At 41.6% G+C, this 14,425-nt stretch overlaps 1 protein-coding gene across 3 annotated transcripts in view; it reads left to right on the top strand.

Annotated features, from left to right (window-relative positions):
• The window catches only part of mxi1 (max interactor 1, dimerization protein), a 66,727-nt gene that overhangs the window by 18,051 nt on the left and 34,251 nt on the right, over nucleotides 1-14,425 (top strand). For all 3 annotated transcript variants that reach the window (XM_059946994.1, XM_059946993.1, XM_059946995.1), the window contains exon 3: nucleotides 3,466-3,495. In XM_059946994.1, coding sequence (XP_059802977.1) covers nucleotides 3,466-3,495 — 30 coding nt within the window. The remainder of the gene's footprint in view (nucleotides 1-3,465; nucleotides 3,496-14,425) is intronic.

Raw genomic sequence — 14,425 nt, 5'->3', positions numbered from 1 at the left:
GGGGACGACAAGTGGACAAGGGAGTCATGTAGGGAGCGATCCCTGCGGAAAGCAGAAGTGGGGGGAGGGAAAGATGTGCTGGGTAGTGGGATCCCGTTGGAGGTGATGGAAGTTACGGAGAATTATACGTTGGGCCTGGAGGCTGGTGGGATGGTAGGTGAGGACAAGGGGAACCCTATCCTGAGTGGGGTGTTCTGCACAAGGGCTCTCAAGTCCCATTGCATCTCAGGTTTTTGGATTTTCTCTTCATCTAGAAAATAGTCTGCAAATTTATTTCCACTACTAAAGTGCATAACAATGCATTTTCCAAAATTGTATTTCATTTGCCCACTCTCTTGCACATTCTCCTAATCTGTCTAAGTCCTTCTGAAGCCTAGCTGCTTCCTCATCACTACCTACCCCTCCACCAATCTTTATATCATTTGCAAACTCGGCAACAAAGCCATCTATTCCATCATCTAAATCATTGATACACAGCATAAAAAAAAAACACCAACACCAACCCCTGCGGAATACCACTAGTCACTGGCAACCAACCAGAAAAGGATCCTTTTATTCCCACTCTCTGCTTACAATCAATTAGCTAATGTTCTAATGATGCCAGTAACTTTCCTTATTGCCATAAATTCTGAGGCTCTTGTGGCTTCTTTTTGATGACGGCAATGAGAATAGAGCATGTTGTTGTGGTGATGGATGCTGCATTCCTGCAACAACACTTCAGATAGATGTTCTCAATGGTGAAGAGTGCTTTACCTGTGATGGATTGGGCCAAGTCCACTACTTTTTGTAGGATTTCGATTCAAAGGGATTGATGGTTCCATACCAGGCTGTGATGCACTCTACCACACATCCATAGAAGTTTGAAAAAGTTTTAAATGTCATACTGATTTTACACAAACTCCTAAGAAAGTGGAAGCTCTGCTTTCTTTGGAATTGTACTTGTACAGGTCCTCTGAAATAATAACAGTGAGGAACTTAAAGTTGCTGACCTTTTCTGCCTCTGATCCTCCAATGAAGACTGGATCATGGACCTCTGGTTTCCTTCTCCTGCGGTCGATAATCAGCTCCTTGGTCTTGCTGACATTGAGTAAGAGGTTGTTGTTGTGGCACCAATCAGCCAGATTTTCATTTTGTCTCCTATATGATGATTCATCACCACCTTTGATTTGGCCTACAGCAGTAGTATCATCAGCAAACTTGAATACGGCATTGGTGTTATGCTTAGTCACACAATCATAAGTGTAAGTGAGCAGAGCAGGGCTGTAAGCACACAGACTTGTGGTACACCTGTGCTGATGGAGATTGTGGAGGAGGTGTTGTTGCCAATCTGAACTGACTGGGGTCCACAAGTGAAGAAATTGAGGACCCATTTGCACACCAAAGCATTGGCGTTTATTGATTAATTTTGGGAGGATGATGCTATTGAATGTTGAGCTGTAGTTGATAAACAGCATCCTGATGTATGCACCTTTGCTGTCTCTGTGTTCCAGGGTTGAGTGAAAAGCCAATGAGATGGTAACTGCTATGGGCCTGTTGCTCTGGTAATACTCAGTATGGGGCCAGCATTTAATGACAATCTATAATTGTCCTTTAAAAATAGCAATGAGCTACCTTCTTGAGCCATCAGAATCCTTTTGGTGAAGGTACTCTCACACCATAGTTTGCAAGGAATTCCAGAATTTTGACACAGCAGCATTGAAGGAAGAGTGAAATGTTAACAAATCAGGCCAGTGTGTAATTTGGATGGACCTTCAGATGGTTTTGTTCCAATGTACCAATTGGCCTCTTCTTTTTAGGTGATAGAGATTGAGTTCAGGAGACACTGTTAAAGAAGCATTAGTGAATTAGAATTGAACAGTCTGCAATTGTAAGTTCTAACCTCAAGATAAAAAGAAAATCATTAAAGAAAGAGTTGAACTTAATTGATATCGGACACTATCTTAAAGATAATCTGCAGGAATGTCCCAACTTTGAGTGATCTTGAGGATCTTCCTATGTGCTAGTTCTGACTCCAAGCAGTTGTATTCCATTAACTTCAGTTTTACCAGAGTTCCTTAAGATTACATTCAGTCAAAACCTACTTTGATGCTGAGGTAACACACAAGCTGCTGGAGGCACCATATAGAGAAAAAAGGCAATCAACCTTTCAGGCTGAGAATCTTCATTTGGACAAAGCCACTGACTCGCTGAGTTCCTCCAGTGTTTTGTGTGTTGTTGCAGATTCTGGATTCTGCAGTCTTTTTTTGTTTCTATTTTGATACCAAAGAAGTTGTACTTTATCTTTTGTCTGAAATTCAACCCTTCATTTTATACAATGCAATGTTATGGCATGGAACTAGAGTTACCTTGTTTTTGTTACTGTTCTAGAATGCCTTAGATGATCATGTTAAATTCACATTCATATGCAAAAATATTTTCAATACGAAGCCATTCCAACTCCAGCCAAGAGTTCTTTTTTCTATGATTTTCCTGTATGGGAATTTGGCATTCAGATATATTTTTAGCAATTTTGTCAATTATATGCTTCTTAAAAATGAATAATATAATTTGCATTAGATCCTAACCATGGGCATGAAGTTGGCTTCTACAAATGTACTGTGAAGAGCATTCTAACTGGCTGCATCACCTTCTGGTATTAATTGGACAGGATAAAATAAGTTGCAGAAGCTTGTAAACTTGGTCAACTCCATGGGCACTAGACTCTCCAGTATTAGGGTATTTTCAAAGAGCGATGCCTCAAAAAGATGCATCTATCATTAAGGGCCCTTCACCCAGGACATGCCCTCTTCTCATTACTGCCATCAGGGAGGAGCTATAGGAGCCTGAAGGCACACACTCAATGATTCAGGAACAGCTTTTTTCCCTCTGCCATCAGATTTATGGATGTTCATTGAACCCATGAACACTGCCTCCCTACTTTTTTTGCACTACTTATTTAACTTAACTTTTTAATATATATTTATTATTATACTTATTATAATTCACAGCTTTTATTATTATGTGTTTCAATGTACTGCTGCTGCATAACCATGAATTTCACGACATATGCTGATGATGTTAAACCTGATTCTGAGAAAGTCCCAGATTTGGATTGTACTGAAGAAGTTGAGTTGAGCTCAGTTCACACACTCTGCTTGTCCTCTGCATCTGTGGTTTAAGAATAGATGTAAAAACAATCGGAATTCCTGTCTCTGACCAGTGATCCATGCTGCAAAGTTGTGTATCTGTATAAAAAATAGATCAAGACAGGATGAGACTCAGTAGTGACTTCTCTGATAATCATGTGGCCTTTTGATACTTAAATTTTTAATTATATGACTAAAATGCACAAATCAACATCATTTTTGGAGTGAAGATGGTTGGAATAACAGTAAAATCAGATTAGTTAAATTCAAATAACAATTTACTGATCTAAATGATGTGTTCAAAAGCTTTTAAAGTAACTGCTAAATTTCTGTCTTGCAGATCTACACACAATGAATTAGAAAAGAACCGGTAAGTCACTGACAAATAGGATGCCATTCAGTCATGTTATCTGGTAATTGGAGTATAAATGTTATTTTTTAGTTATAAAATTGAACCAAAGGTTTTGATGCTTATAATAAAGAAAATGGTTAGCAAATTGACCAGGGATTGAACTTCAAGGAAAACTATAAACCTCCTTTACACATCTGCAACATGTTTCCAAAATGCAAGTAGATGTGTGACCTATTGGAACAAGAAAATCTGAATGCTGCAGAATGCTACTTGTCTCTTTTTTCTCTCTCCTGACATGCTGAACTCTGATTGGATCACATGCTGGTGTTGTTGCTAAGGTGTCAGGTTACTGAGGCACTGTTGGTGAGCTCATTTAGGAAGTGGAAATAAAACCTATATAATCACATCATTCCAGAAGCAAAAAAGTTGTTTATTCTAGAGCAGCTGTTCATGTCCTCCAACTTTTCATTGAATTAGTAAAACTAAACCAGTGCAGAACATTGCAGTGTTCTGGAAACCTCAGGAAAAAAATAAATTTTAGTAAGTGTGTTTTGATTGTCTAGTAGCAATATAAGCACCATAAGAGGAAATTTTCATTCAATAAATCTGTTACTTGCATTGTACTGTGAACCTAAGCTTCTTTCACTATTCCATCAGTGAAAATAACTTGCTGTTTAAATAAACTTTTTGCAGTGATTGCATTATCTGTTTCTTTTGTAGTCCTACTTAGTAATATTAAGTGTTAAAATTTTCTCTGTTGGAAATTCTGTAAATTGGTACAAAGAACGACTACCACCTTGAGTATTAGCTCTTGATGCCCATTGATTTCAGTTACACCAGAACTTCTTGATGTCATACTTGATTCATTGTTCCTTCATGTCAAGGACTTATATTCTCATTTAGCCGTTGGAATTAAACAATTTGGTGCACTCATGATGATTCAATGGCCTAATATGTTGCTTCAAACCAGAAATTTCCCTGTTTTTTTGTTCTTGCAAGGTTTGCTTGATCATGTTAACATGACATTTGCTTAGGTCATGAGGTCTGGAGCTGAATGGTCCTCAACAAGCATTGGTGACTAAATAAAAGCAAAAATGCTAGAAGCACTGAGCAGGCCGGCCATCATTTTTGGGAAGAGAAACAGTTAATGCTGTAGTGCTGAACTCCTCTTCAGAATTAGGAAAGACAAAAACAAAATTAGTTTGTTCTTATCAGCAGAGAGTGGAGCTCTGATGGTTGAAACACAGGAAATATCTCTGATAGGTTGAGACTAATAGTTAAATATAGCAGTTTAGTAGCCAAATCAAATTATACTTCTTTGAATGTATAATACATTGTTAATTGCAGGGCTGTGGGACCTAATTAGCAGTTCAGACTATGCAATTAGAAAGAAAAAAACTGAACCAAAATGATGTCAGGCAGAATTGACTAATTTGAATTTGGCCAAGAAGAAAGAGTGAGTTCTCTAAGGTTGGAGAATTCATTCTTCCTAAAGTTGGAGCGTTTAATATTGAGCCCTGGAGACCTCAGAAGCAAACATACACCGTCATCAATTTGTCCTGTGGTGGCTTCACTCTGTTATTGCATGGAACTTTGCCATTACATTGGTGCCTTATTTAGGAATGCTTGTTTGTTGTTTTTTTTTGCATTCCCCTTTTCCCGTCTTCATTGGCTTGACAGGATTGGTAGAGTTAGGAATACAGTGGGCCATGAGGTTACAGATTGTGGTGGTGAGGTCTAGCTGAAATGAGTTTACCTCTCTTATAGTTTCTGTCACTACAGCTATTTGAACCACTACAGTTTTGTGCTTAAAGACTTGATAGGCTCAGTGAGTGGTGCTACTACCAAAACACTCTGTGACATTACTACTCTCATTGCGTCTTTTAAGCATTGCTCAACTGGAGAAGCAGGAATTCATCAGCTGAGGGGAGACGGTAGGTGTAAATAAGAGGTGTAAGTAAATGCTTGATCCATTTAGTTAATGTAGAGGACACCCAGTGCACCTTTTGCTTGTGTACCACTGTGCTACCATGTCTTGATTAGGCAGGGCATCGAGGATTACAAGGAGAAGGCAAAAAAAAAGGTTTGAAGGGTGGAGTAGCCTCGATGGGCCGAATGGCCTAAGCTGTTCCTATGTATAGTGGTCTCTAGTGGGTCTGTCCTGCCTGTTCAATAGGTTGTATCCAAGTAGCCTGGCATTTATCTGTAGAGTTCTGTGTGTACAATAATGCTAAATAGTTGCTTGACTAATCCGTGAGACATTCTTCGCAGTTTAGACACCAATTTCTGGACGTAGTGGTTTGAGATGGAAATGACTTTGCCATAGCTGAATTAAGTGCACAGTCAGTATTAGGAGGGTCTCATCTACCAGTTTTGCTGTTTCATTGTTTCATCACAGCAATAATAGTAAAACTAAATGACTTCCTAATCAGAAGACTGCAATCAGTGCAAATTGGTGATAACATATTCTCCTCACTGACGATCAACACTGGCACACCTCAGGGGTGTGTGCTTAGCCTGGTGGACCCCAACCTCCGGGCTGCGGACTGATACCGTGCTGCGAAGCATGCAGGGGTGCAGTAGTAGCCAGAGAGCACCCAGCAATCTTTAAGAAAAAAGCCGAAATAATCGTGCCGGGCAGCACCCCTGCATGTTCTCACGGCCCGGTATCAGTCCGTGGCCTGGAGGTTGGAGACCACTGGCTTAGCCCACTGCTCTACTCTCTATATACCCACGACTGTGTGGTTAGGCGCAGCTCAAATTCCATCTATAAATTTGCTGACGGTAGAGTCTCAGGTGGTGACGAGAGGATGTTCAAGAGTGAGATATGGCAACTAGTGGAGTGGTGCCACAGCAACAACCTGGCACTTAACGACAGTAAGACGAAAGAGCTGATTGTGGACTTCAGGACGGATAAGATGAAGGAACACATACCAATCCTCATAGAGGGATCAGAAGTGGAGAGTATGAGTAGTTTCAAGTTCCTGGATGTCAAGATTTCTGAAGATCTAACCTGGTCCCAACATATCAATGTAGTTATAAAGAAGTCAAGACAGCAGCTATACTTCATTAGGAGTTTGAAGAGATTTGGCATGTCAATAAATACACTCAAAAACTTCTATAGATGAACTGTGGGGAGCATTCTGACAGGCTGCATCACTGTCTAGTATTGGGGGGGGGGGGGGCTACTGCACAGGACCAAAAGAAGCTGCAGAGGATTGTAGATCTTGTCAGCTCGATCTGGGATACAAATCTACAAAGTATCTGGGACATCTTCAAAGAACAGTGTCTCAGAAAGGCAGCGTCCATTATTGATAACCTCCAGCACCCAGGGCATGCCCTTTTCTCACTGTTACCATCAGGTGGGAGGTACAGTAGCCTGAAGGCATATACTCAGTGATTCAGGAACAGCTTCTTCCCTTCTGCCATCCGATTCCTAAATGGACATTGAACCCTTGGACACTACTTCACTTTTTTAATATACAGTATTTCTGTTTTTTTGCACGTTCTATTCAATATATGTATACTGTAATTGATTTATTTATTATTATTTTTTTTCTCTTCTGTGTTATGTATTGCATTGACCTGCTGCTGCTAAGTTAACAAATTTCACATCAGGTGCCGGTGATAATAAACCTGATTCTGATTCTGACTTGGTAGGCCATTTCAGTGAGCATTTTAGAGTTAACTTCATAGTTGATATTTGGAGCCAGATATGGGCCGGATCAGTTAATGACAGATTTACTTTTCCTGAAAAGCATTAGTGCCCCATATGGGTTTTTAAGACCAAATGGCTACCCCATCCTGAAATTAGTAACTAAATTTTAAACTCCTCAGAATTGTTATACCAAGCCTCTGAATTGCCCATCCAGGGAAAAATTGTTATTCTATTGCCATACTCCATAGTTGAATGATCACAAAGTTATTTTGTACAAATTTTAGGTACCTTGATGAAAAATTGTGGAACTAATCAGCTGTGCATCTCTCTCTCTCTCTCTCTCTCTCTCTCTCTCTCTCTCTCTCTCTCTCTCTGTCTCTCTGTCTCTGTCTCTCTCTCTCTGTCTGTCTCTCTCACTCACTCACTCACACATGTTCTTCAACACTGTAAGGGCTATTTACAGTTCAGATACTTAGGGCCTCTCCATACTGAAAACAAAGAACAGCAATTAACTCATCATGACAGAGAGGCTATGAAAACCCACGTGAAAGAATACCTTGATTCATTTACTACTCTGTCCTTGACAAGGGTGCCCTCGACTTCATCTATAGCAACTTGTTCAGGCCAGTCTTATTGTCACTCTTGATAGACAAAGCCATATTCTCAACCAAAGTGCAAAGCCATGGGAGTAGATGCTGTCTCTGCTGATGCCCTGAAACTTGATGAAATCCACTATCTCAATGTACATATCTGGAAAGACATAGATATACCACGGGACCAGAAGTGCCGTACGCATGGCATCTTCAAGGAAGGAGGCAAGTATGATTGTGGTAACAACAGAGGGGTTACTCTACTGTCTGATGCAGGGAAAGTTATTGCCAGGATTCCCCTCAATCATCACCTCCTAGTTTCCAAGGCTCTACTTCCCAAACACAGTGTGCATTTCGCTCATTAAGAGACACAATGACGATAAAATTTGTCACATGGCAGCTCCAAGGAAAATGCAGTGAGCAGCACCAGCTGGTATACAGGGTCTTAGACTATAAGACAGAGGAGCAGAATTAGGCCATTCAGCCCATTGAGCCTGCTCCGTCATTCCATTATGGCCAATATATTATCCCTCTCAGTCCCATTCTTTTGCCATCCCTCATAATCCTTGATGCCCTTACTAATCAAGAACCTATCAACCTCCACTTTAAATATATCCAATGATTAGGCCTCCACAGAATCTGTGGCAACAAATTCTACAGATTCACCACCCTCTGGCTAGATAAATTCCTCATCGTCTCTATTTTAAAGGGACATCCCTCTATTCTGAAGCTGTGTCCTCTGGTCCTAGACTTCCCCACTATACGAAACATCCTCTCCATGACCACTCTATCTAGGTCTTTTAATACTTGATTAATTTCAATGAGATCTCCGCTCGTTCTTCTAAACTCCAGCAAGTACAGGCCAGAGCCATCAACCTCTCCTCATACATTAACTCTTTCATTCCTTGAATCATTCTTGTATATCTCCTGTCCATACTAGCTCATCTTTTCTTAGGTAAGTGAACCAAACCTGTTCACGATACTCCAAGTGCTTTCTGACTAATGCCCTTATAAAGCCTCAGCATTACATCCTTCCATTTACCATCTAGTTCTCTTAAAATGGTTTCTCAAACCTCTGAAGCCTTTGACTACAAGTTAGGAAGAACTGTGGAACAAATGCAGCTTCCCACAGAAGTTCATCACACAAAGCATATGCAGATAAATAGGATTAGTGTAGATGTGCATAAGGATTAGCATGGACATAGTGGGCCAAAAGGCTCATTTCTGGGCTGGATAATTCTTTGTGATTCTATAACATTAGTTACACCATTGTTAAGAGTACTGTATGCAACTCTGATTGACGCAGTACAGGAAAGATGTGATTGCACTGGAGAACATGGAGAAGAGATGAATGAAGATATTGCCAGGACTGGAAAATGTTAGTTATGATGCTAGGATTATTTTCTTTGGAACAGAAGAGGCTAGTTAAATAGGAAATATGTAGGAAGATGGATTAGGAAGCAGGGGTTGAGTACTTAAAGTAGTTAGAGGATGAACTAAAGTGAAGACAAGGAAAATATTCCTCACACAGAGGGTGGTTGAGGTCTGGAAATTGTCTGATAGGGTGGTAAACAGACAGACATACTTTATTGATCCCAAGGGAAATTGGATTTCATTAGTCACACCAACCAAGAATAGTGTAGAAATATAGCAATATAAAACCATAAATAATTAAATAATAATAAGTAAATTATGCCAAGTGGAAATATGTCCAGGACCAGCCTATTGGTTCAGGGTGTCTGACACTCCGAGGGAGGAGCTGTAAAGTTTAATGGCCACTGGCAGGAATGACTTCCTATGATGCTCAGTGTTGCATCTTGGTGGAATGAGTCTCTGGCTGGAAAAAAAAAGGAAATATGACAGAGCTAAGGTGAGTGGGAGGACAGATGATTGGGAAGTTTTTAAGGAACAACAGAAATTAACTAAAAAGACAATATAGGGAGAAAAAATGAGGTACGAACGCAAGCTAGCCAGGAATATAAAGGAAGATGGCAAAAGCTTCTTTAGGTATGTGAAGAGAAAGAAGATAGTTAAGAACAATGTTGGGCCCTTGAAGAATGAATTGGGTGAAATTGTAATGGGAAACAGAGAAATGGCAGAAGAATTTAATGAGTACTTTAGATCTGTTTTCACTAAGGAAGACACAAGCAATCTCCCAGATGTATGGATGGGCCAAGGACATAGGGTAACAGAGGAAATGAAACAGATTGACATTCGGAAGGAAACGGTGATGAGAAGACTGATGGGACTGAAGGCTGACAAATCCCCAGGTCCAGATGGTCTGCACCCTAGGGTACTAAAGGAGGTGGCCCTGGAAATTGCAGATGCATTGGTAATCATTTTCCAATGTTCCTTAGATTCAGGATCAGTTCCTGAGGATTGGAGAATGGCTAATGTTATCCCACTTTTTAAGAAAGGAGGGAGGGAGAAAACAGAGAACTATCGACCTGTCAGCCTGACATCGGTGGTGGGAAAGATGCTAGAGTCCATTATTAAGGATGAAATAGTGGCATAGCTAGATAGCAGTGATAAGATTGGGCCGAGCCAGCATGGATTTACCAAGGGTAAATCATGCTTGACTAATCGGTTGGAGTTTTTCGAGGATGTAACCAGGAAGTTAGTCGGAGGAGATCCAGTGGATGTAGGTTACCTCGATTTTCTGAAGGCATTTGATAAGGTCCCACATAGAAGATTGGTGGGTAAAATCAAAGAGGGCATCGGGGGGAAGGCATTGACATGGATAGAAAACTGGTTGGCAGATAGAAAGCAAAGGGTAGTGGTGAATGGGTGTTTCTCAGAATGGCAGGTGGTGACTAGTGGGGTGCCACAGGGCTTGGTATTGGGACCACAGCTGTTTACCATTTACGTTAACAATTTGGATGAAGGCATAGAAAATAACATCAGCAAATTTGCTGATGATACTAAGCTGGGTGGCAGTGTGACATGTGATGAGGATGTTAGGAGAATTCAGGGCGACTTGGATAGGCTGGGTGAGTGGGCAGATACTTGGCAGATGGCGTTTAATGTGAATAAGTGTGAGGTTATCCACTTTGGGAGTAAGAACAGGAAGGCAGATTATTATCTGAACGGTGTAGAGTTGGGTAAGGGAGGAATACAAAGAGATCTCGGAGTCCTTGTTCATCAGTCACTGAAGGTGAATGAGCAAGTACAGCAGACAGTGAAGAAGGCTAATGGAATGTTGGTCTTTATTACAAAGGGAATTGAGTACAAGAGCAAGGAAATCCTCTTGCATTTGTACAGAGCCCTGGTGAGACCACACCTGGAGTATTGTGTACAGTTTTGGTCTCCAGGGTTAAGGAAGGACATCCTGGCTGTAGGGGAAGCATGAGGTTAATTCCTGGGATGTCTGGACTGTCTTATGTAGAGAGGTTAGAGAGACTGGGCTTGTACACGCTGGAATTAAGGAGATTGAGAGGGGATCTGATTGAAACATATAAGATTATTAAGGGATTGGACAAGATAGAGGCAGGAAATATGTTCCAGATGCTGGGAGAGTCCAGTACCGGAGGGCATGGTTTGAGAATAAGGGGTAGGTCATTTAGGACAGAGTTAAGGAAAAACTTCTTCTCCCAGAGAGTTGTGGGGGTCTGGAATGCACTGCCTCGGAAGGTAGTGGAGGCCAATTCTCTGGATGCTTTCAAGAAGGAGCTAGATAGGTATCTTATGGATAGGGGAATCAAGGGATATGGGGACAAGGCAGGAAACGGGTATTGATAGTAATTGATCAGCCATGATCTCAAATTGGCAGTGCCGGCTCAAAGGGCCGAATGGTCTACTTCTGCACCTATTGTCTATTGTCTATTGAATGTACTCCTGGCCTAACCAGTACATTTTGGAGTGGATGGGAGTCATTGTCCAAGATGGCATGCAACTTGGACAGCATCCTCTTTTCAGCCACCACTGTCAGAGAGTCCAGTTCCACCCCCACAACATCACTGGCCTTATGGATGAGTTTGTTAATTCTGTTGGTGTCTGCTACCCTCAGCCTGTTGCCCAAGCACACAACAGCAACATGATAGCACTGGCCACCACAGTTTCATGGAACATCCTCAGCATCGTCCGGCGGATGTTAATGGACCTCAGTCTCCTCAGGAAGTAGAGACGGCTCTGACCCTTCTTGTAGACAGCCTCAGTGTTCTTTGACCAGTCCAGTTTATTGTCAATTCGTATGGCCAGGTATTTGTAATCCTCCACCATGTCCACACTGACCCCTTGGATGGAAACAGGGGTCACCAGTGCCTTAGCCCTCGTCAGGTCCACCACCAGTTCCTTAGTCTTTTTAACATTAAGCTGCAGATGATTCTGCTCACACCATGTGATAAAGTTTCCCACCATAGCCCTGTACTCCGCCTCATCTCCCTTGCAGAGTCATCAGAAAACTTCTGAAGATGGCAAGACTCTTTGCAGTAGTTGAAGTCCGAGGTGTAGATGGTGAAGAGAAGGGAGACAGGACAGTCCCCTGTAGAGCCCCAGTGCTGCTGACCACTCTGTCTGACACACAGTGTTGCAAGTGCACGTACTGTGGTCTGCCAGTCAGGTTAACAATAATCCAGGACACCAGGGAAGCATCCACCTGCATCACTGTCAGTTCTCATCCAGCAGAGCAGGGTGGATGGTGTTGAATGTACTGGAGAAGTCACTGGAGAACTTTATAAAGGGGGACAAAAACTCATTACATTTAGTACTTGAATGTGTTACACACATTCCACAAGACCACAGAAATGCTGTTGGTAAGTTGTGGTGAACTAACCTTTTGAACAGTTGCTACACTTTCAGTGAAGGTAGTTGCATACTGTTGGAGGGAAGGTAAATTTTGACCCCTGCCACAAAGAAAAATGCAAATTCAAGATTCTTTGCTAGACAGAATTGGCTGCAGTGTCATAAGAGACTGATAGATTTTTAGACACCAGGAGAATCAAGAGAGTGGAAACGTTGCTGATTTAGTCATGATCAGGCTTAATGCTGGAGCATCTTTGAAGAGCCACATGATCTTTTCCTACTTCTATGTTTTTTGTCCCAAGCTTGGGCTATATAAACATTAAGCACTTCATAATTATTGTGGTGACAAGATGCATTTGGTCTGATTTGTACTTCAATTACACAACATATCTACATGGAGAAGTCTATAGTAGAGAGGTTCATTTGTATTGATACCATTCTATCAATTAGCAGTCTATGGGGAATCCTAACCCAGTTTTTCCAATTGGAGAAAGCAGTAATATTTCTGTTTCAGACTTTGGAAAATGATTGATGAAGTGGTTCATTAACAATTTTCTACAGGGTGTTGTGAGCATGTGTCACAGATTTTTACATCACCACAGCAGCAGATAATTTTTCAGGTCCTGAGTGCAAGTAGAAGGAGCTGCTGCTGAATGCTAGCACTTGTTGAAAATTCTCATGATCTCAAACTGTCATTTGAATGGCCATTGTGAAGCTTCGCACAGGTTGGGTGTACAATGGAATATTCGTGTATGTGTGCATCATACCATCTCTTCTTGCAAGAGCTGGTGATAAGGACCTACTGACTTGAACAGTATTACTTCTGCTACCAATAGAATTTGTATACAGAGGGTACTTGTGATCATGTAGAAGAGAGCAACTTCTGTATTAACTTCCTTGTTGAGGATTTTATACAGGTAATCTAACCATTGATGTAGGAAGTTATGAAGGCAATGTTATGTTCACCAAAAGAAGAACAAATTTGCCCAGGCTCATTAACAGTTTACTCTCAACTATCAATAAAGTGATTAAAATACATCACTGACATTACTATCATGAAGCATGTGCTCTCCAAATAATCTGTTCAGCAGTCCCCAGTTTGGATATCACCAGGACCCTCAGCTCCAGAATTCCCACAAAGCTCTGAGATAAATATCACTTAGGATATAAGAATGCTGGATAATGACACTTCCAACAATAAAGTCCCTCTGAGGCTGGTGGATAAACTGTCCTCGGTGGGTCTCAACATCCCACTCCGTAACAGGATCTTGGACTTCTTGGTGGAAAGACCCCAGTCAGTCTGAATTGACAGCAACATCTCAAGCTCCATCATGTTGAACACTGGTGCCCCCAGGGTTGTACGCTCAGTTTGCTGCTGTTCATGTTGCTGGCTCTCAACTGCACTGCCAGAATCATCTCAAATGATATCCTCAAGTTCGGTGATGATACAACAGTGGTTGGCCTCATCAGCAATGATGAGTCTCATGCAGAGTGTGGTGAACTACGTGTGCCTGTCTGGACACGCCCCCTGCTGACTGCTCCTGTGGCTCCTTCCACAGGCCCCTGTATAAAGGCGATCTGAGGCCTATGCTCGGCCTCAGTCTCCAGGACGTAGTTTGATGGTCACTCACTTCTGGTTCCTTCTTCCAGTCAATAAAAGCCGATATCTCGCCTTACGTCTCAGAGTGAGTTATTGATGGTGCATCACAGAGAGGAGAGAGAGGCTTGTCAAATTGCATGAGAACAGCATGGAGAAGACAAAAGAGATGATTGTGGACTTCAGGTTGACCACTCTCCATTGCACATTGATGACTCTGTTGTAGAGAAAGGAAAGAGCACAAAATTCCTTGCTGTGCACATAATGGATGATATAACCTGCACCCACAACACCACTTAACCACTCAAGAAGGCACAGCAGCATCTACACTTTCTGAGGAGATTGAGGCGTGCAAAGCTCCCC

Source organism: Hypanus sabinus, chromosome 22 (assembly GCF_030144855.1).
Source record: "Hypanus sabinus isolate sHypSab1 chromosome 22, sHypSab1.hap1, whole genome shotgun sequence".
Lineage (NCBI taxonomy): Eukaryota > Metazoa > Chordata > Chondrichthyes > Myliobatiformes > Dasyatidae > Hypanus > Hypanus sabinus.
This window is presented reverse-complemented; position numbering and strand designations above follow the sequence as displayed.